The sequence below is a fragment of the Pristiophorus japonicus genome, chromosome 15 (assembly GCF_044704955.1).
Source record: "Pristiophorus japonicus isolate sPriJap1 chromosome 15, sPriJap1.hap1, whole genome shotgun sequence".
Taxonomy (NCBI): Eukaryota; Metazoa; Chordata; class Chondrichthyes; family Pristiophoridae; genus Pristiophorus; species Pristiophorus japonicus.
In genome coordinates this window covers 111,949,128-111,971,015 of record NC_091991.1, presented here as the reverse complement: position 1 = coordinate 111,971,015, position 21,888 = coordinate 111,949,128, and the positions used below count along the sequence as shown (strand labels likewise).

The 21,888-nt window shown below is 47.4% G+C and overlaps 1 protein-coding gene across 8 annotated transcripts in view; it reads left to right on the top strand.

The window, feature by feature from the left end:
- The window catches only part of eef2k (eukaryotic elongation factor 2 kinase), a 99,697-nt gene that overhangs the window by 55,421 nt on the left and 22,388 nt on the right, over positions 1-21,888 (top strand). For all 8 annotated transcript variants that reach the window (XM_070900791.1, XM_070900796.1, XM_070900797.1 and 5 more), the window contains 4 exons: positions 1,212-1,249; positions 4,850-5,021; positions 13,656-13,805; positions 14,871-15,003. In XM_070900791.1, the coding sequence (XP_070756892.1) occupies positions 1,212-1,249; positions 4,850-5,021; positions 13,656-13,805; positions 14,871-15,003 (493 nt within the window). The remainder of the gene's footprint in view (positions 1-1,211; positions 1,250-4,849; positions 5,022-13,655; positions 13,806-14,870; positions 15,004-21,888) is intronic.

The window sequence follows — 21,888 nt, the reverse complement described above, 5'->3', positions numbered from 1 at the left end:
GTAGTGAATTGGGGATGGAATGTCAAGAATCATTGTGCGCAGCAGGAGGAAATGTATCAGGGCAGTTTTATTATGCTGTATCGTTTGTTCGAATTTGTGGGGGGAGTATTCTTTTCCTCCTTGAATCTCCCAGTCCACATACCATCAACAATCCGACCTGCTGGAGTTCGAGGCCGAGGTCAATGCTGGTCTGTTGCTAGCCTCTCTGAGCCCAGTGAGAAGTAACCTGTGATGTGGCCACGTGCCTTTCACTCACTGTCGGGAAGCGCCCGTTCCATGCTGGGACCTCTGTGATGTGGCCACGTGCCTTTCACTCACTGTCGGGAAGCGCCCGTTCCATGCTGGGACCTCTGTGATGTGGCCACGTGCCTTTCACTCACTGTCGGGAAGCACCCGCTCCATGCTGGGGCCTCTGTGATGTGGCCACGTGCCTTTCACTCACTGTCGGGAAGCACCCGCTCCATGCTGGGGCCTCTGTGATGTGGCCGCGTGCCTTTCATTCACTGTCGGGAAGCGCCCGCTCCATGCTGGGGCCTCTGTGATGTGGCCGCGTGCCTTTCACTCACTGTCGGGAAGCACCCGCTCCATGCTGGGGCCTCTGTGATGTGGCCACGTGCCTTTCACTCACTGTCGGGAAGCGCCCGCTCCATGCTGGGGCCTCTGTGATGTGGCCGCATGCCTTTCACTCACTGTCGGGAAGTGCCCGCTCCATGCTGGGACCTTGCACAGCAACGCTGCTAAAGTTGGGAGCTCACTGTGTGGAGAATCTTATTCTGTGAGTTTCTATAGAATGGAAAAGTTCCACCTTGAGATAAATGAATGTTGTGGATGTTGAGCAATAACTCTGAAGTGTGTGTTTTTTTCTTTTGAAGAAAAAAACGATCTAAGAATGGCATTTTAAAAGTTTGTAGTTAATTCTTTTGTTCAGTGCCCCAATGAAGTGGACTTTGCCAGGTCACGCGAAACCCTCGAGTCTGGCTGCTGCCTCGAATTGTCACCTGTGTTTGGACTGACTACATGACTGGAAATCAGGCCGAATCAAACCCAGCACAGAACCGCCGATTCCAGCATCATTCCCTGATGTCCACCTCAGCGGGTCACTGAACCAGTGAAGTAATTACAGGGTTTTAAAATAGGATTGTTAAATCTAATGAAAAACACTTGCATACACACACACTGCACAAGTGAAGACATTCACGTTTCCCTTTCAGCCCTTCGGCCGTGGTGCGATGCGGGAATGTTACAGAACGTAAGTTTTAACATATTTGTTGTTGCATGTGAATATAATGTTTAATGCAAATCGGTTTGTGCAGAGGCCAGAGATTCTCTAAATGCGCAATCAACCTGTGTATTCCTCACCACAGCTTATTTCTGTTTGCTCTGGATGTGCATTTAACATTGTGCTGTGTAAAATTGCTTTTGTCGTATAGGGAGGAGATACTAGAGAACTAAAAATGTCTTCTTCCCAGTCGAATACAAGTAATTGTGGTAGAATTATAGGGCCCAAGTTTCCACAGGATAAAAAACGGGCGCCCCTCCGAGCTGGGCGCCCGTTTTTCGTGCCTAAAACGGCGCCAGAAAAAAACTGCACTATTCTCGAGCGCTTTGCAGCTCCTTGTCTGTTTGGCGCGGCGCCCAGGGGGGCGGAGCCTACACTCGCGCCGATTTTGTAAGTGGGAGGGGGCGGGTACTATTTAAATGAGTTTTTTTCCTGCTGGCAACGCTGCGCGTGTGCGTTGGAGCGTTCGCGCATGCGCAGTGTGAAGGAAACATTGGCACTCGGCCATTTTTGTAGTTCTTTGTAGCTGTTTAATTTTTGAACATTTTTTAATAAAAGCACTGAGGCTACCCTTCTCACTGTCTCCTTCCCCTCCCCACCCTCCACGGCAACAAACGGCGGTTTCCTCCCCCTCCCTCCCCTCTACGGCAACAAACCGCTGTCTCCTTCCCCTCCCTCCCCTCCGCGGCGGCAACAAACCGCTGTCTCCTTCCCCTCCCTCCCCTCCACGGCAACAAACGGCGGTTTCCTCCCCCTTCCTCCCCTCCGCGGCAACAAACCGCTGTCTCCTTCCCCTCCGCGGCGGCAACAAACCGCTGTCTCCTTCCCCTCCCTCCCCTCCACGGCAACAAACGGCGGTTTCCTTCCCCACCCCCCGCGGGAATGAACGATGGCTGAAGCACTTTCACACAGGTAGGAAGATGGTTTATTTAATCTTTTCTTTGATTATAAATGTTTATTCGGGTTGGATTTATTTGCATAATATTTGTAGAAGTATAAATAAGGATTGATTGTAGAATTTAATGACTTCCCTTCCCCCCCCCCCCCCCCCCCCCACCTCGTTCTGGACGCCTAATTTGTAACCTGCGCCTGATTTTTTAATGTGTAGAACAGGTTTTTTCAGTTCTACAAAAATCTTCACTTGCTCCATTCTACTTTAGTTTGGAGTACGTTTTCACTGTGGAAACTTTGAAATCAGGCGTCAGTGGCCGGACCCGTCCCCTTTTGAAGAAAAAATTCTGTTCCAAAGTAGAACTGTTCTACCTCACTAGAACTGCAGAAAAAAAAATGTGGAGAATTGCGATTTCTAAGATAGTCCGTTCTCCACCAGTTGCTCCTAAAAAATCAGGCGCAAATCATGTGGAAACTTGGGCCCATAGAGAGGGGATGGGGGGAACTGAATTTACCCCCTCCCCATTAGAGAAAGGATTTAATCCAGGGTGCCATACACAAGGTTTTATATAAACACCTGATTTTAGTTTCCCCTGAGATAAGTTTGCATGGGTGCTATGGCTCTGCACCAGCTGGTGTGATGGAGTTATACAGGCCAGGGAGGCTCCAGTTGTAATCCCCTGTTAGCAGATCCGGGATAGTGGCGGGGCCATTACACTCAAACTCACTTCCTCCTGGCTTGTGGGGTATGCGAGGGGCCAGAACTCTGGTTTGTGATTGCTATTTACTGACCATCCCCCTCCTCCCCCCTCTCCTCGTTGGAAAGATTTACAGCTACCAGTGAAACTGTGGGATTTGGGGCTGCACTGAGCAATGGGGAACTGATTCACAATCAGTGGGGAGTTGGTGGATGTTGTAACCGTTAACTCATTTTATTTTTAAAGAGTATCTTGCTCCTTCAGGATTCATAGAATCCCAGAATTTTACAGCACAGAAGGAGGCGATTAAGCCCATTTCCCCCCTCCCCGGTGAAAGCTGCCTATCTGAAAGAATTCTCCACTTAGTCTCCTTTCTCTGTCCAGATCCTATTACATGTCTCTCTTAATCTTGTTTGTTTTAAATCGCACAATCAATGAGCATTTATTTTAGATTATCATTGCAGTGCGGATTCTGGTATTTTTCTTTTGTGAGTAGATGAAATGAGTTGCTGAAACTCCGCAGACACGAGGCAGGACATTTCATTAAATTAGTGTCTTTGTAAACATGTAATGTGGATTTACAGTCCGGTGATAGTGCTGTGTGGCTAAACCAGCAGTAGAAAGTTGAAGGTGCAGTCAGACAGTGGGCTCTGGATGTATTAAAAATGTTTGCATTTTGCAACTGAAATTACAGCCTTTTTTTTATTTAACCCTGTCTGAGTTGAACTATTTTAAAATTATTTGTATAATAGATTGTTGCGCACTCCGTCTCATTTTTGCCTTGTAACCGGATGTAGATTATACTGAATATAGGAAGGAGTGGTCTTATTTTTATTCGTTCCTGGGATGTGGGTGTCGCTGTCAAGACCGGCATTTATTGCCCATCCCTAACTGCCCTCGAGAAGGTGATGGTGAGCCACCTTCTTGAACCGCTGCAGTACGCATGATGAAGCGGTTTGTTACAACTGAGTGGCTTTCTAGGCCGTTTCGGAGGGCAGTTAAGAGTCAGTCACATTTCTGTGGGTCTGGGGTCACGTGTAGGGTTTTTGGACATCATTCCAGAATTATTTATTCCACAGATGAATTTAAATTGGTGGGATTTGAACTCCTGTCTCCGAATTATTAATCCAGGCCTCTGGATTACTAGTCTAGTAACGTAACCACTATGCTACTATTGCCGTGGTCTTGAGCCTTGGCACTGAGTGCCTGGACTGCTTATGTGCTCATTGGGGGAAGGACAGGGTTTAGGCACCACTGTGATGCCCCAATGGCCCTATTGACACAGTTTGAGGCTCACTCATGATTAATGGCCACTTGGACCAGGCACTGGAGCATGATCTTCATCCATGGAATTATACCTCACTGAGGAGTCAAAAGCTTCAGGAGAGATGGAGGGAAGCGGGGTGGGGGTCGAAATTAGAGAGAAAAGTCTGGATGGGTGGGGGTAGCAGTCATAAGGGGGAGCCTTCCCTAGCAAGAGATGTCACCTTCAGGGGGGGAAATGAGGAAAAAGTATGTCCTACTCAGGAAATCACTCTTCTCGGTACATTTTTGTAAAACCAACGCAGAGAGGGCAAATTGTTGCTGTTGATTCGTATGAGGGGAAAAGCTTACTATGGGATGTCCAATTTGGCTCTCCATTCGATGGCCTCCTGAGATGCTGCGTGGAGAAATGAGGTGCCTCCCACGACAGATCTCTGTGGGCAGGTTGATGTGACATGTTCCGTGGTCTGGGACTCAGGGCCACAGTTGCACTTCGGGCCGTCTCTCACCTTCCGCTTGTGGAGCAGGGGGCCGCATCGTGCCCTGCGCGGATTGGGTTGAGTGCCGTCCACGGTCTTCAAGGGCCTCTTCTGATGGGTCAATGATGAGGTGTTGGTTCTACATGTTCTAAACTCCCAAGAGCAAGTGAACAATTGTCTTAATTACAGAATTGTGGCATGGATGCTACATTTTGTTGATACTTTGTATTTTTTAATAGGAAGAAACTTTCGAATTTCACACGTCACCAGCAATGGAAATCTGCCTCCAATTATGTTGCAAAGCGCTACATAGATTCTGTGAGCCGAGATGTGTATTTTGAGGATGTACGGCTTCAAATGGAGGCAAAGCTGTGGGGAGAAGAGTACAACAGGCACAAGCCTCCAAAACAGGTGCAGTAAGAGATATTGGGATCGCTGATCAGAGGGTTCAGAGTGCGTTGTATGGTTGGGAGTTCTGAACATAGCAACAGGAGGAGGCCATTCAGTCAGATCATAGCTGATCTGTATCTTAACTCCATCTGCCCGCCTTGGTTCCGTAACCCTTAAATATAAGAAACATAGGAGCAGGAGTAGGCCTTAAGGTCCCTCGAGCCTGCTGCGCTATTCAATAAGATCACGGCTGATCGTCGACCTCAACTCCACTTTTCCACTCGATCCCCATATCCCTCGATTCCCTTAGTATCCAAAAATCTATCGACCTCACCCTTGAATATACTCAAAGACTGAGCATCCACAGCCCTCTGGGGTCGAGAATTTCAAAGATTCACAACCCTCTGACTGAAGAAATTTCTCCTCATCTCAGTCCTAAATGTCCGACCCCTTATCCTGAGACTGTGCCCCCGGTTCTAGACTCCCCAGCGAGAGGAAATTGCCTCTCAGCATCTTCCCCACCAAACCCCCTCAGAATCTTGTATGTTTCAATGAGATCACCTCGCATTCTTCTAAACTCCAGAGCGTATAGACCCAATCTACTCAATCTCTCCTCATAGGTCAACCCTCTCATCCCAGGAATCAATCTAGTGAACCTTTGTTGCACCGCCTCTAAAGCAATACCCTTGCCTAATAAAAAAAAACTATCATCTTGGTCATGCAATTTTCTGATCTAATGTTGCACAGTTACTTCTGTCTGTGTTGCGTGTGACATCTTGAGACTCCTATGCTTTAGTGTCCGTGCACAATTTAGTGAATTGTAGACAGTAATGAATCCGTCAGAAAGAATTACAGGACAGTAATCTAACTGGGGCGATCAAATGAAATAATGAAATCGTGAACTGTAAGTACAGTCATCAGAATGAGGTATGCAGATTTATTCAGCTTTGCATCCGTTTTTGTACAGGCAATGACTACTGCTGCCCGGCACGATAATGATCACACTGCAGGATTAGCAGCTAAGATGTCACTGTAACTTTACTGGAAATAATTTGCAGATGATAAATCAATTGAATTTGTACTGCACCTATAAAGAATCTATGGGTATGGATAGTTACAAGAAAACCCTGATTGAATGACTCGAGTGATAGTGTGCTGATGCTTTAGTTATGTGATTGAGATCTGTCTCTCTGACCTTGTGTGCTATTAATGAAGTCATAAGGGGTCAGCCATTGAGGAGAAACCTTTTCACTCAGAGGGTGGTGAATCTTTGGAATTCTTTACCCCAGAGGGCTGTGGAGGCTCAGTCTTTGAGTATATTCAAGACAGAGATCGATAGATTTTTGGATATTAAGGGAATCAAGGGATATGGGGATCGAGTGGAAAAGTGGAGTTGAAATCGAAGATCAGCCATGGTCTCACTGAATGGCGGAGCAGGCTCAAGGGACAGAATGGCCTAATCCTGCTCCTTATTCTTATGTTCTTATAGATGTATAAAGTTACTACCATACAATCTGGTGAAGTCAGAATAGTGGTGCGGGATCTGCATTGCAAAATAAATAGTTTTTAAAAATTGCTCAGCAGCCCAGTCGATGAAGTTCGACAAAACTCACTGTTTCCTCACCCCACCGTCACACCACCATTCCCTCTTCTCCTTCTGCAGCTGCTGTCTCTTCACAAATATGTTCCATGGGCACTGACTGCATTCTGGTACCTTGCCCAAACACCAGCTGTGCCCATTGCTGCCCTGACTGACCAACTAACTCACCACAGACCAGGGGTCAAACCTGGTCTCGATGGCTCAGTTACTCAATGGATACAGTCACTGGGACATCGGGGGGAATTGTAGAGGTTAATGCTTGTCAAAAGATGCAGATTACATCTGGTCTCTTACAAACAATTCTGCAGCTAATAAGTTGGCTTTGTCTCCACTCTGCCAGACCAGCTATTTTTGGTAGTCTTATTATAGAAACATAGAAAATAGGTGCAGGAGCAGGCCATTCAGCCCTTCTAGCCTGCACCGCCATTCAATGAGTTCATGGCTGAACATGCAACTTCAGTATCCCATTCCTGCTTTCACGCCATACCCCTTGATCCCCCGAGTAGTAAGGACTTCATCTAACTCCCTTTTGAATATATTTAGTGAATTGGCCTCAACTACTTTCTGTGGTAGAGAATTCCACAGGTTCACCACTCTCTGGGTGAAGAAGTTTCTCCTTATCTCGGTCCTAAATGGCTTACCCCTTATCCTTAGACTGTGACCTCTGGTTCTGGACTTCCCCAACATTGGGAACATTCTTCCTGCATCCAACCTGTCCAAACCCGTCAGAATTTTAAACGTTTCTATGAGGTCCCCTCTCACTCTTCTGAACTCCAGTGAATACAAGCCCAGTTGATCCAGTCTTTCTTGATAGGTCAGTCCCACCATCCCGGGAATCAGTCTGGTGAATCTTCGCTGCACTCCCTCAATAGCAAGAATGTCCTTCCTCAAGTTAGGAGACCAAAACTGTACACAATACTCCAGGTGTGGCCTCACCAAGGCCCTGTACAACTGTAGCAACACCTCCCTGCCCCTGTACTCGAATCCCCTCGCTATGAAGGCCAACATGCCATTTGCTTTCTTAACCGCCTGCTGTACCTGCATGCCAACCTTCAATGACTGATGTACCATGACACCCAGGTCTCGTTGCACCTTCCCTTTTCCTAATCTGTCACCATTCAGATAATAGTCTGTCTCTCTGTTTTTACCACCAAAGTGGATAACCTCACATTTATCCACATTATACTTCATCTGCCACGCATTTGCCCACTCACCTAACCTATCCAAGTCACTCTGCAGCCTCATAGCATCCTCCTCGCAGCTCACACTGCCACCCAACTTAGTGTCATCCGCAAATTTGGAGATACTACATTTAATCCCCTCGTCTAAATCATTAATGTACAATGTAAACAACTGGGGCCCCAGCACAGAACCCTGCTGTACCCCACTAGTCACTGCCTGCCATTCCGAAAAGTACCCATTTACTCCTACTCTTTGCTTCCTGTCTGACAACCAGTTCTCAATCCACGTCAGCACACTACCCCCAATCCCATGTGCTTTAACTTTGCACATTAATCTCCTGTGTGGGACCTTGTCGAAAGCCTTCTGAAAGTCCAAATATACCACATCAACTGGTACTCCTTTGTCCACTTTATTGGAAACATCCTCACAAAATTCCAGAAGATTTGTCAAGCATGATCTCCCTTTCACAAATCCATGCTGACTTGGACCTATCATGTCACCATTTTCCAAATGCGCTGCTATGACATCCTTAATAATTGATTCCATCATTTTACCCACTACTGAGGTCAGGCTGACCGGTCTATAATTCCCTGCTTTCTCTCTCCCTCCTTTTTTAAAAAGTGGGGTTACATTGGCTACCCTCCACTCGATAGGAACTGATCCAGAGTCAATGGAATGTTGGAAAATGACTGTCAATGCATCCGCTATTTCCAAGGCCACCTCCTCAAGTACTCTGGGATGCAGTCCATCAGGCCCTGGGGATTTATCGGCCTTCAATCCCATCAATTTCCCCAACACAATTTCCCGACTAATAAAGATTTCCCTCAGTTCCTCCTCCTTAATAGACCCTCTGACCACTTTTATATCCGGAAGGTTGTTTGTGTCCTCCTTAGTGAATACTGAACCAAAGTACTTGTTCAATTGGTCTGCCATTTCTTTGTTCCCCGTTATGACTTCCCCTGATTCTGACTGCAGGGGACCTACGTTTGTCTTTACTAACCTTTTTCTCTTTACATACCTATAGAAACTTTTGCAATCCGCCTTAATGTTCCCTGCAAGCTTCTTCTCGTACTCCATTTTCCCTGCCCTAATCAAACCCTTTGTCCTCCTCTGCTGAGTTCTAAATTTCTCCCAGTCCCCAGGTTCGCTGCTATTTCTGGCCAATTTGTATGCCATTTCCTTGGCTTTAATACTATCCCTGATTTCCCTAGATAGCCACGGTTGAGCCACCTTCCCTTTTTTATTTTTACGCCAGACAGGAATGTACAATTGTTGTAATTCATCCATGCGGTCTCTAAATGTCTGCCATTGCCCATCACAGTCAACCCCTTAAGTATCATTCGCCAATCTATCTTAGCCAATTCATGCCTCATACCTTCAAAGTTACCCTTCTTTAAGTTCTGGACCATGGTCTCTGAATTAACTGTTTCATTCTCCATCCTAATGCAGAATTCCACCATATTATGGTCACTCTTCCCCAAGGGGCCTCGCACAATGAGATTGCTAATTAATCCTCTCTCATTACACAACACCCAGTCTAAGATGGCCTCCCCCCTAGTTGGTTCCTCGACATATTGGTCTAGAAAACCATCCCTTATGCACTCCAGGAAATCCTCCTCCATCGTATTGCTTCCAGTTTGGCTGGCCCAATCTATGTGCATATTAAAGTCACCCATTATAACTGCTGCACCTTTATTGCATTCGCTCCTAATTTCCTGTTTGATGCCCTCCCCAACATCACTACTACTGTTTGGAGGTCTGTACACAACTCCCACTAACGATTTTTGCCCTTTGGTGTTCTGCAGCTCTACCCATATAGATTCCACATCATCCAAGCTAATGTCTTTCCTAACTATTGCATTAATCTCCTCTTTAACCAGCAATGCTACCCCACCTCCTTTTCCTTTTATTCTATCCTTCCTCAATGTTGAATACCCCTGGATGTTGAGTTCCCAGCCCTGATCATCCTGGAGCCACGTCTCCGTAATCCCAATCACATCATGTTTGTTAACATCTATTTGCACAGTTAATTCATCCACCTTATTGCGGATACTCCTTGCATTAAGACACAAAGCCTTCAGGCTTGCTTTTTTAACACCCTTTGTCCTTTTAGAATTTTGCTGTACAGTGGCCCTTTTTGTTCTTTGCCTTGGGTTTCTCTGCCCTCCACTTTTCCTCATCTCCTTTCTGTCTTTTGCTTTTGCCTCATTTTTGTCTCCCTCTCTCTCCCCGCATAGGTTCCCATCCCCCTGCAATATTAGTTTAACTCCTCCCCAACAGCACTAGCAAACACTCTCCCTAGGACATTGGTTCCGGTCCTGCCCAGGTGCAGACCGTCCGGTTTGTACTGGTCCCACCTCCCCCAGAACCGGTTCCAATGCCCCAGGAATTTGAATCCCTCCCTGCTGCACCACTGCTCAAGCCATGTATTCATCTGCGCTATCCTGCGATTCCTACTCTGACTAGCACGTGGCTCTGGTAGCAATCCCGAGATTACTACTTTTGAGGTCCTACTTTTTAATTTAGCTCCTAGCTCCTTAAATTCTTTTCGTAGGACCTCATCCCTTTTTTTACTTATGTCGTTGGTACCAATGTGCACCACGACAACTGGCTGTTCTCCCTCCCATTTCAGAATGTCCTGCACCCGCTCCGAGACATCCTTGACCCTTGCACCAGGGAGGCAACATACCATCCTGGAGTCTCGGTTGCGTCCGCAGAAACGCCTATCTATTCCCCTCACCATCGAATCCCCTATCACTATTGCTCTCCCACTCTTTTTCCTGCCCTCCTGTGCAGCAGAGCCACCTACGGTGCCATGAACTTGGCTGCTGCTGCCCTCCCCTGATGAGTCATCCTCCCCAACAGTACCCAAAGCGGTGTATCTGTTTTGCAGGGGGATGACCACAGGGGACCCCTGCACTATCTTTCTTGCACTGCTCTTTCTGCTGGTCTTCCATTCCCTATCTGGCTGTGAACCCTTCTCCTGCGGTAAGACCAACTCACTACACGTGATACTCACGTCATTCTCAGCATCGTGGATGCTCCAGAGTGAATCCACCCTCAGCTCCAATTCCGCAACGCGGACCGTCAAGAGCTCGAGGCGGATACACTTCCCACACACGTAGCGCCCAGGGACACCGGAAGTGTCCCCGAGTTCCCACATGGTACAGGAGGAGCATATCACATGGCCGAGCTCTCCTGCCATGTCTTAACCTTAGATACCCTTAAATTGGTAATAACAATGTTACAGTTCACTTACTGATATAAAAAATAAAAGAAAAGCTACTCACCAATCACCAGCCAATCACTTACCTCATTGGCTGTGACGTCACTTTTTGATTACTTTCTACTTCTATTTTGCTTTCTCTCCCGCTGTAGCTGCCTTTTGATAGGCTGCTCCCACGTCTCACCAACTGCTGCTGGCTCTCGATCTCCCGCTGGGCCTTTTATAGGCTGCTCCCCTCTCACCAACTGCTGCTGGCTCTCGATCTCCTGCTGGGCCTTTTATAGGCTGCTCCCGCATCTCACCAACTGCCGCTGGCTCTCGATCTCCCGCTGGGCCTTTTATAGGCTGCTCCCGCATCTCACCAACTGCCGCTGGCTCTCGATCTCCCGCTGGGCCTTTTATAGGCTGCTCCCCTCTCACCAACTGCTGCTGGCTCTCGATCTCCCGCTGGGCCTTTTATAGGCTGCTCCCACGTCTCACCAACTGCCGCTGGCTCTCGATCTCCCGCCGGGCCTTTTATAGGCTGCTCCCGCATCTCACCAACTGCTGCTGGCTCTCGATCTCCTGCTGGGCCTTTTATAGGCTGCTCCCGCGTCTCACGCGTCTCACCAACTGCCTGCCGCTGGCTCTCGATCTCCCGCTGGGCTTTTGATAGGCTGCTCCCCTCTCACCAACTGCCGCTGGCTCTCAATCTCCCGCTGGGCCTTTTATAGGCTGCTCCCCTCTCACCAACTGCTGCTGGCTCTCGATCTCCCGCTGGGCCTTTGATAGGCTGCTCCCGCGTCTCACCAACTGCTGCTGGCTCTCGATCTCCCGCTGGGCTTTTGATAGGCTGCTCCCGCGGTCTCACCAACTGCTGCTGGCTCTCGATCTCCCGCTGGGCCTTTTATAGGCTGCTCCCCTCTCACCAACTGCTGCTGGCTCTCGATCTCCCGCTGGGCCTTTTATAGGCTGCTCCCGCGTCTCACCAACTGCCGCTGGCTCTCGATCTCCCGCTGGGCCTTTTATAGGCTGCTCCCCTCTCACCAACTGCTGCTGGCTCTCGATCTCCCGCTGGGCCTTTTATAGGCTGCTCCCGCGTCTCACCAACTGCCGCTGGCTCTCGATCTCCCGCTGTAGCTGCCTTTTATAGGCTGCTCCCCTCTCACCAACTGCTGCTGGCTCTCGATCTCCCGCTGGGCCTTTTATAGGCTGCTCCCGCGTCTCACCAACTGCCGCTGGCTCTCGATCTCCCGCTGGGCCTTTTATAGGCTGCTCCCGCGTCTCACCAACTGCCGCTGGCTCTCGATCTCCCGCTGGGCTTTTGATAGGTCGCTCCCCTCTCACCAACTGCTGCTGGCTCTCGATCTCCCGCTGGGCCTTTTATAGGTCGCTCCCCTCTCACCAACTGCTGCTGGCTCTCGATCTCCCGCTGGGCTTTTGATAGGTCGCTCCCCTCTCACCAACTGCTGCTGGCTCTCGATCTCCCGCTGGGCCTTTTATAGGTCGCTCCCCTCTCACCAACTGCCGCTGGCTCTCGATCTCCCGCTGGGCTTTTATAGGCCGCTCCCCTCTCACCAACTGCTGCTGGCTCTTGATCTCCCGCTGGGCTTTTTTTTTATTATAGCTTCCCTCCTCTCCCCTGGGTCTTGCTGTGAGGACAGGATCATAAGAACATAAGAATTAGGAGCAGGGGTAGGCTGATCATCAACCTGAACTCCAATTTCCCGCCCGATCTCCATATCCCTTGATTCCCCATCAGTCCAAAATCTGTCGATCTCAGCCTAGAATATACTCAGAGACTCAGCATCCAAAGCGCTGTGTGGAAGAGAATTCCAAAGATTCACCACCCTCTGAGTGAAGAAATTCCTCCTCACTTCTGTCTTAAATGGCCAACCCCTTATCCTGAGACTGTGCCCCCTGGTTCTAGACTCCCCAGCCAGGGGAAACAACCTCTCAGCATCTACCCTGTCGATGTTTGGCTGTGATTCCCTCGCCTGGCAGTATGACTAGCCTGTCAACACTCACTATCTAAGCTTACACTGTGTTAGCCAGTGGCTCAGTGGGTACCACTCTCGGCTCTGAAGCTGAAGGTTGTAGGTTCAAGTCCTGCACTATTGGGAGGTGCTGTCTTTCGGATGAGACGTTAAAGCGAGGCCCTATTTGCCCTCTCGGGCAGATGTGGAAGATCCCACGGCACTATTCGAAGAAGAGCAGGGGCATTCTCCCCGGTGTCCTGGACAATATTTATCCCTCAACCAACATCACTGAAACAGATTATCCGGTCATTATCACATTGCTGTTTGTGGGAGCTTGCTGTGCGCAAATTGGCTGCTGCGTTTCCCCACATTACAACAGCGACTACAATTCAAAAAGTACTTCATTGGCTGTAAAGTGCTTTGGGATGTCCTAAAATTGTGAAATGCATTTCCCTCCCCCCCCCCCCCCCCCCCCCCATTCATTCTACACAGGAAGGCTTGGTAATGTCAACCATGAACACAGGCCCCAGAATGAGTCAGTACCTCCAGGAGAAATGGGGGGGGGGAGCAAATCTGTATAAAAATATTAGAAATGTAAAAATAATCACTCTTGAAACTGTTTAGCAAGAGTACGCTAATCATTTCTGAAAGAGCTGAATACAGTTGTCTAATTCTTTTGTCCTTAACAGGTTGACATCATGCAGATGTGTATTTTGGAGATGAAAGACAGGCCTGAAAAGCCGCTGTATCACTTGGAACACTATATAGAGGGTAAATACATCAAGTACAACTCCAACTCGGGCTTTGTAAGGGACGAAAATTTCCGCCTTACTCCACAGGTGAGTAATAGATTGGTGATAGTGCAGCACCAATCAGTGTCCTAATCAAAGGCTTCGACAGCAGGTATTCCAGCCAGGTAGCGCCTCATTGCTTCTGCCTGACTGCAGCTAGAATTCTCCGATTCAGAAAAGCGGTGTGCGTGTGTGTAGCATTGCGCTATTTTCAAAGGATGTTCTTGATGTCCCTTGGAATTGATTAACAACAACAACTTGCATTTATATAGCGCCTTTAACATAGTGCAACGTCCCAAGGCGCTTCATAGGAGTATTATGAGATAAAACAATTTGGTCAAAGAGGTAGGTTTTAAGGAACATCTTGAAGGAGAGGTGGTGAGGTTTAGGCAGGGAGTTCCAGACCTTCGGGCCTAATCAACAGAATACATGGCCAGCAATGGTTGAGCAATTATAATCAGGGGTGCTCAGGAGGGCAGAATTAGAGGAGCGCAGACATCTCTGGGGGTTGTGGGACTGGAGGAGATTACAGAGACAGGGAGGGGCGAGGCCATGGAGCGATTCGAAAACAAAGATGAGAATTTTGAAATCGAGGCCTTGCTTAACCGGGAGCCAATGTAGGTCAGTGAGCACAGGGGTGATGGGTGAGCGGGACTTGGTGTGAGTTAGGACACGGGCTGCCGAGTTTTGGATCACCTCTAGTTTACGTAGGGTAGAATGTGGGAGGCCAGCCAGGAGTGTGTTGGAATAGTCAAGTCCAGAGGTAACAGAGGCATGGATTAAAGGAAATTGTTGCCTCTAACTGAAGATCATTCTACCTTTTTCAAAGGGCAAATGTTGGTCATGAAACTTCTCTATGGTGTGATGCCCATGTTGAGTTTTTAAATATTCATATTTTTCAGGATTTAATCTCACTGTATTTTAAAAAGGAGTCATGTTGTGCAATGTGTTTGTATCGTGTTTTCTGTAATGTATTCAGTCTGTGAAATCTGTGGCCAAATATTAGCTCAATGTCTGTGATAAGCATGTGTATGTTTTGAAATGTGGAATATTCCTCTACTGAAATCAAACCCATTAACTAGGTCTCCTTCTGTCATTTCTATATCATTACAGGCATTTAGTCATTTAACCTTTGAACGCTCTGCACACCAGCTGATTGTCGTTGACATCCAGGGAGTGGGAGACCTGTACACAGATCCTCAGATTCATACATTTAGTGGCACAGACTTTGGAGATGGCAACTTGGGTAATGTATTTTTATAAACTAGAGACCAACGCATCTGTGATTAAACTATTCCTTTACTGACCTCAGTTATTTGAACTACTTATAGATTTCAGTGCATGTTTTAATGTAAGAGGTTTGGGTAAAAAAGTAGTTATGCTAAAACTTTACAAATCACTGGTTCGGCCCCAGCTGGAGTATTGTGTCCAATTCTGGGCACCACATGTCAGGAGAGGGTGCAGAAGAGATTTACTAGAATGGTTCCAGAGATGAGGGACTTCAGTTATGTGGAGAGACTGGAGAAGCTGGAATTGCTCTCCTCAGAGCAGAGAAAGATCATAAGAAATAGGAACAGGAGTAAGCCATTTGGCCCCTCGAGCCTGCTCCGCCATTCAATAAAATTGTGGCGGTCCTGATCCTGGCCTCAACTCCACTTCCCTGCCCGCTCCCCAGAGACCCCTAATTATTCAAAAATCTGTCTATCTCCACCTTAAATATATTCAATGACCCAGCCTCCATAGCTCCCTGGGCTAGAGAATTCCAAAGATTCACGACCCTCTGAGAGAAGAAATTCCTCCTCATTTTGTCTTAAATGGGCGACCCCTTATTCTGAAACTATGCCTCTTAGTTCTAGATTCCCCCATGAGGGGAAACATCCTCTCTGCATCTACCCTGTCAAGCCCCCTCAGAATCTTTTATGTTTCAATAAGATCACCTCTCATTCTTCTAAACTCCAATGAGTATTGGCCCAACCTGCTCAACCTTGCTTAATATGGCAACCCCTTCATAGAAACATAGAAAATAGGTGCAGGAACAGGCCATTCAGCCCTTCTAGCCTGCACCGCCATTCAATGAGTTCATGGCTGAACATGAAACTTCAGCACCCCATTCCTGCTTTCTCGCCATACCCCTTGATCCCCCGAGTAGTAAGGACTTCATCTAACTCCCTTTTGAATATATTTAGTGAATTGGCCCCAACCACTTTCTGTGACAGAGAATTCCACAGGTTCACCACTCTCTGGGTGAAGAAGTCTCTCCTCATCTCGGTCCTAAATGGCTTACCCCTTATCCTTAGACTGTGACCCCTGGTTCTGGACTTCCCCAACATTGGGAACATACTTCCTGCATCCAACCTGTCCAAACCCGTCAGAATTTTAAACGTTTCTATGAGGTCCCCTCTCACTCTTCTGAACTCCAGTGAATACAAGCCCAGTTGATCCAGTCTTTCTTGATAGGTCAGTCCTGCCATCCCGGGAATCAGTCTGGTGAATCTTCGCTGCACTCCCTCAATAGCAAGAATGTGCTTCCTCAAGTTAGGAGACCAAAATTGTACACAATACTCCAGGTGTGGCCTCACCAAGGCCCTGTACAACTGTAGCAACACCTCCCTGCCCCTGTACTCAAATCCCCTCGCTATGAAGGCCAACATGCCATTTGCTTTCTTAACCGCTTGCTGTACCTGCATGCCAACCTTCAATGACTGATGTACCATGACACCCAGGTCTCGTTGCACCTTCCCTTTTCCTAATCTGTCACCATTCAGATAATAGTCTGTCTCTCTGTTTTTACCACCAAAGTGGATAACCTCACATTTATCCACATTATACTTCATCTGCCATGCATTTGCCCACTCACCTAACCTATCCAAGTCACTCTACAGCCTCATAGCATCCTCCTCGCAGCTCACACTGCCACCCAACTTAGTGTCATCCGCAAATTTGGAGATACTACATTTAATCCCCTCGTCTAAATCATTAATGTACAATGTAAACAGCTGGGGCCCCAGCACAGAACCTTGCGGTACCCCACTAGTCACTGCCTGCCATTCTGAAAAGTACCCATTTACTCCTACTCTTTGCTTCCTGTCTGACAACCAGTTCTCAATCCACGTCAGCACACTACCCCCAATCCCATGTGCTTTAACTTTGCACATTAATCTCTTGTGTGGGACCTTGTCGAAAGCCTTCTGAAAGTCCAAATATACCACATCAACTGGTTCTCCTTTGTCCACTTTACTGGAAACATCCTCAAAAAATTCCAGAAGATTTGTCAAACATGATTTCCCCTTCACAAATCCATGCTGACTTGGACCCATCATGTCACCATTTTCCAAATGCACTGCTATGACATCCTTAATAATTGATTCCATCATTTTACCCACTACTGAGGTCAGGCTGACCGGTCTATAATTCCCTGTTTTCTCTCTCCCTCCTTTTTTAAAAAGTGGGGTTACATTGGCTACCCTCCACTCGATAGGAACTGATCCAGAGTCAATGGAATGTTGGAAAATGACTGTCAATGCATCCGCTATTTCCAAGGCCATCTCCTTAAGTACTCTGGGATGCAGTCCATCAGGCCCTGGGGATTTATCGGCCTTCAATCCCATCAATTTCCCCAACACAATTTCCCGACTAATAAAGATTTCCCTCAGTTCCTCCTCCCTACTAGACCCTCTGACCCCTTTTATATCCGGAAGGTTGTTTGTGTCCTCCTTAGTGAATACTGAACCAAAGTACTTGTTCAATTGGTCTGCCATTTCTTTGTTCCCCGTTATGACTTCCCCTGATTCTGACTGCAGGGGACCTACGTTTGTCTTTACTAACCTTTTTCTCCTTACATACCTATAGAAACTTTTGCAATCCGCCTTAATGTTCCCTGCAAGCTTCTTCTTGTACTCCATTTTCCCTGCCCTAATCACACCCTTTGTCCTCCTCTGCTGAGTTCTAAATTTCTCCCAGTCCCCAGGTTCGCTGCTATTTCTGGCCAATTTGTATGCCACTTCCTTGGCTTTAATACTATCCCTGATTTCCTTAGATAGCCACGGTTGAGCCACCTTCCCTTTTTTATTTTTACGCCAGACAGGAATGTACAATTGTTGTAATTCATCCATGCGGTCTCTAAATGTCTGCCATTGCCCATCCACAGTCAACCCCTTAAGTATCATTCGCCAATCTATCCCAGCCAATTCACGCCTCATACCTTCAAAGTTACCCTTCTTTAAGTTCTGGACCATGGTCTCTGAATTAACTGTATCATTCTCCATCCTAATGCAGAATTCCACCATATTATGGTCACTCTTCCCCAAGGGGCCTCGCACAATGAGATTGCTAATTAGTCCTCTCTCATTACACAACACCCAGTCTAAGATGGCCTCCCCCCTAGTTGGTTCCTCGACATATTGGTCTAGAAAACCATCCCTTATGCACTCCAGGAAATCCTCCTGCACCGTATTGCTTCCAGTTTGGCTGGCCCAATCTATGTGCATATTAAAGTCACCCATTATAACTGCTGTACCTTTATTGCATGCACCCCTAATTTCCTGTTTGATGCCCTCCCCAACATCACTACTACTGTTTGGAGGTCTGTACACAACTCCCACTAACGTTTTTTGCCCTTTGGTGTTCTGCAGCTCTACCCATATAGATTCCACATCATCCAAGCTAATGTCTTTCCTAACTATTGCATTAATCTCCTCTTTAACCAGCAATGCTACCCCACCTCCTTTTCCTTTTATTCTATCCTTCCTGAATGTTGAATACCCCTGGATGTTGAGTTCCCAGCCCTGATCATCCTGGAGCCACGTCTCCATAATCCCAATCACATCATATTTGTTAACATCTATTTGCACAGTTAATTCATCCACCTTATTGCGGATACTCCTTGCATTAAGACACAAAGCCTTCAGGCTTGTTTTTTTAACACCCTTTGTCCTTTTAGAATTTTGCCGCACAGTGGCCCTTCCTGTTCTCCGACCCCCCACCCCCCCCATCTCCCCTCCGTCTCCTGCCTCTGCCTCCCTTTTGTCTCCCTCTGTCTCCCTGCATTGGTTCCCATCCCCCTGCAATATTAGTTTAACTCCTCCCCACTAGCAAACACTCCCCCCTAGGACATTGGTTCCGGTCCTGCCCAGGTGCAGACCGTCCAGTTTGTACTGGTCCCACCTCCCCCAGAACCGGTTCCAATGCCCCAGGAATTTGAATCCCTCCCTGCTGCACCACTGCTCAAGCCACGTATTCATCTGCGCTATCCTGCGATTCCTACTCTGACTAGCACGTGGCACTGGTAGCAATCCCGAGATTACTACTTTTGAGGTCCTACTTTTTAATTTAGCTCCTAGCTCCTTAAATTCGTTTCGTAGGACCTCATCCCTTTTTTTACCCATGTCGTTGGTACAAATGTGCACCACGACAACTGGCTGTTCTCCCTCCCATTTCAGAATGTCCTGCACCCGCTCCGAGACATCCTTGACCCTTGCACCAGGGAGGCAACATACCATCTTGGAGTCTCGGTTGCGGCCGCAGAAACGCCTATCTATTCCCATCACAATTGAATCCCCTATCACTATCGCGCTCCCACTCTTTTTCTTGCCCTCCTGTGCAGCAGCGCCAGCCACGGTGCCATGAACTTGGCTGCTGCTGCCCTCCCCTGATGAGTCATCCCCCCCAACAGTACTCAAAACGGTGTATCTGTTTTGCAGGGGGATGACCACAGGGGACCCCTGCACTACCTTCCTTGCACTGCTCTTCCTGCTGATCTTCCATTCCCTATCTGGCTGTGGACCCTTCTCCTGCGGTAAGACCAACTCACTACACGTGATACTCACGTCATTCTCAGCATCGTGGATGCTCCAGAGTGAATCCACCCTCAGCTCCAATTCCGTAACGCGGACCGTCAGGAGCTCGAGGCTGACACACTTCTCACACACATAGTCGTCAGGGACACCGGAAGTGTCCCTGAGTTCCCACATGGCACAGGAGGAGCATATCACGTGACCGATCTCTTCTGCCATGCCTTAACCCTTAGATACTCTTAAATTGGTAATAACAATGTTACAGTTCACTTACTGATATAAAAAACAAAAAGAAAAGCTACTCACCAATCACCAGCCAATCACTTACCCCATCTCAGGAATTAACCTCATGAACCTTCTCTGAACTGCCTCCAATGCAAGTATACCCCTCCTTAAATATGGAGACCAAAACTGTACGCAATACTCCAGGTGTGGTCTCACCAACGCCCTGTATAGTTGTAGCGGGACTTTCCTGCTTTTATACTTGCAATAAAGGCCAACATTCCATTTGCCTTACTGATTACATAGAAACATAGAAAATAGGTGCAGGAGCAGGCCATTCAGCCCTTCGAGCCTGCACCGCCATTCAATGAGTTCATGGCTGAACATGAAACTTCAGTACCCCATTCCTGCTTTCTCGCCATAACCCTTGATCCCCCGAGTAGTAAGGACTTCATCTAACTCCCTTTTGAATATATTTAGTGAATTGGCCTCAACTACTTTCTGTGGTAGAGAATTCCACAGGTTCACCACTCTCTGGGTGAAGAAGTTTCTCCTCATCTCGGTCCTAAATGGCTTACCCCTTATCCTCAGACTGTGACCCCTGGTTCTGGACTTCCCCAACATTGGGAACATTCTTCCTGCATCCAACCTGTCCAAACCCGTCAGAATTTTAAACGTTTCCATGAGGTCTCCTCTCATTCTTCTGAACTCCAGTGAATACAAGCCCAGTTGATCCAGACTTTCTTGATAGGTCAGTCCCGCCATCCCGGGAATCAGTCTGGTGAATCTTCGCTGCACTCCCTCAATAGCAAGAATGTTCTTCCTCAAGTTAGGAGACCAAAACTGTACACAATACTCCAGGTGTGGCCTCACCAAGGCCCTGTACAACTGTAGCAACACCTCCCTGCCCCTGTACTCAAATCCCCTCGCTATGAAGGCCAACATGCCATTTGCTTTCTTAACCGCCTGCTGTACCTGCATGCCAACCTTCAATGACTGATGTACCATGACACCCAGGTCTCGTTGCACCCTCCCTTTTCCTAATCTGTCACCATTCAGATAATAGTCTGTCTCTCTGTTTTTACCACCAAAGTGGATAACCTCACATTTATCCACATTATATTTCATCTGCCATGCATTTGCCCACCTGATTGCTGTACCTGATTGCTAACTTTTTGTGTTTCATGTAAAGAACCCCCAGATCCCTCTGTACTGCAGCATTTTGTAATCTCTCCCCATTTAAATAGTGATTTGTTTTTTTATTTTTCCTACCAAAGTGAATAACCTCACATCTTCCCACATTATACTCCATCTGCTAAACTTTTGCCCACTCACTGAGCCTACCTATATCTGTTTGTAGATTCTTTACGGCCTCCTCACAACTTGCTTTCCCACCTATCTTTGTATCATCAGCAAATTTGGCTACGTTACATTCGGTCCCTTCATTCAAGTCATTAATATAAATTGTAAATAGTTGAGGCCCCAGCACTGATCCCTGTGGCACCCCACTAGTCACTGTTTGCCAACCTGAAAATGACCCATTTATCCCGACTCTCTGTTTTCTGTTAGTTAGCCAATCCTCTATCCATGCTAATATATTACCCCCTACCCCTTGAGCTCTTACCTTGTGCAGTAACCTTTTATGTGGCACCTTATCGAATGCCTTCTGAAAATCCAAATACGTGACATCTGCTGGTTCCCCTTTATCCACCCTGTTCTTTACATCCTCAAAGAACTCCAGCAAATTTGTCAAACATGATTTCCCTTTCATAAAACCATGCTGACTCTGACTGCATTTTGATTTTCTAAATGTCCTGCTACTACTTCCTTAATGATGGACTCCAACATTTTCCCAATGACAGATGTTAGTCTAACTGGTCTATAGTTTCCTGCTTTCTGTCTCCCTCCTTTCTTAAATAGGGGCGTTACATTTGCAGTTTTCCAGTCCGCTGGGCCCTCTCCAGAATCCAGGGAATTTTGGTAGATTACAACCAATGCATCCACTGTCTCTGCAGCCACTTCTTTTAAGACCCTAGGATGCAGGCCATCAGGTCCAGGGGACTTGTCCACCTTTAGTCCTATTAGTTTGCCTCGAACTTTTTCTCGAGTGATAGTTT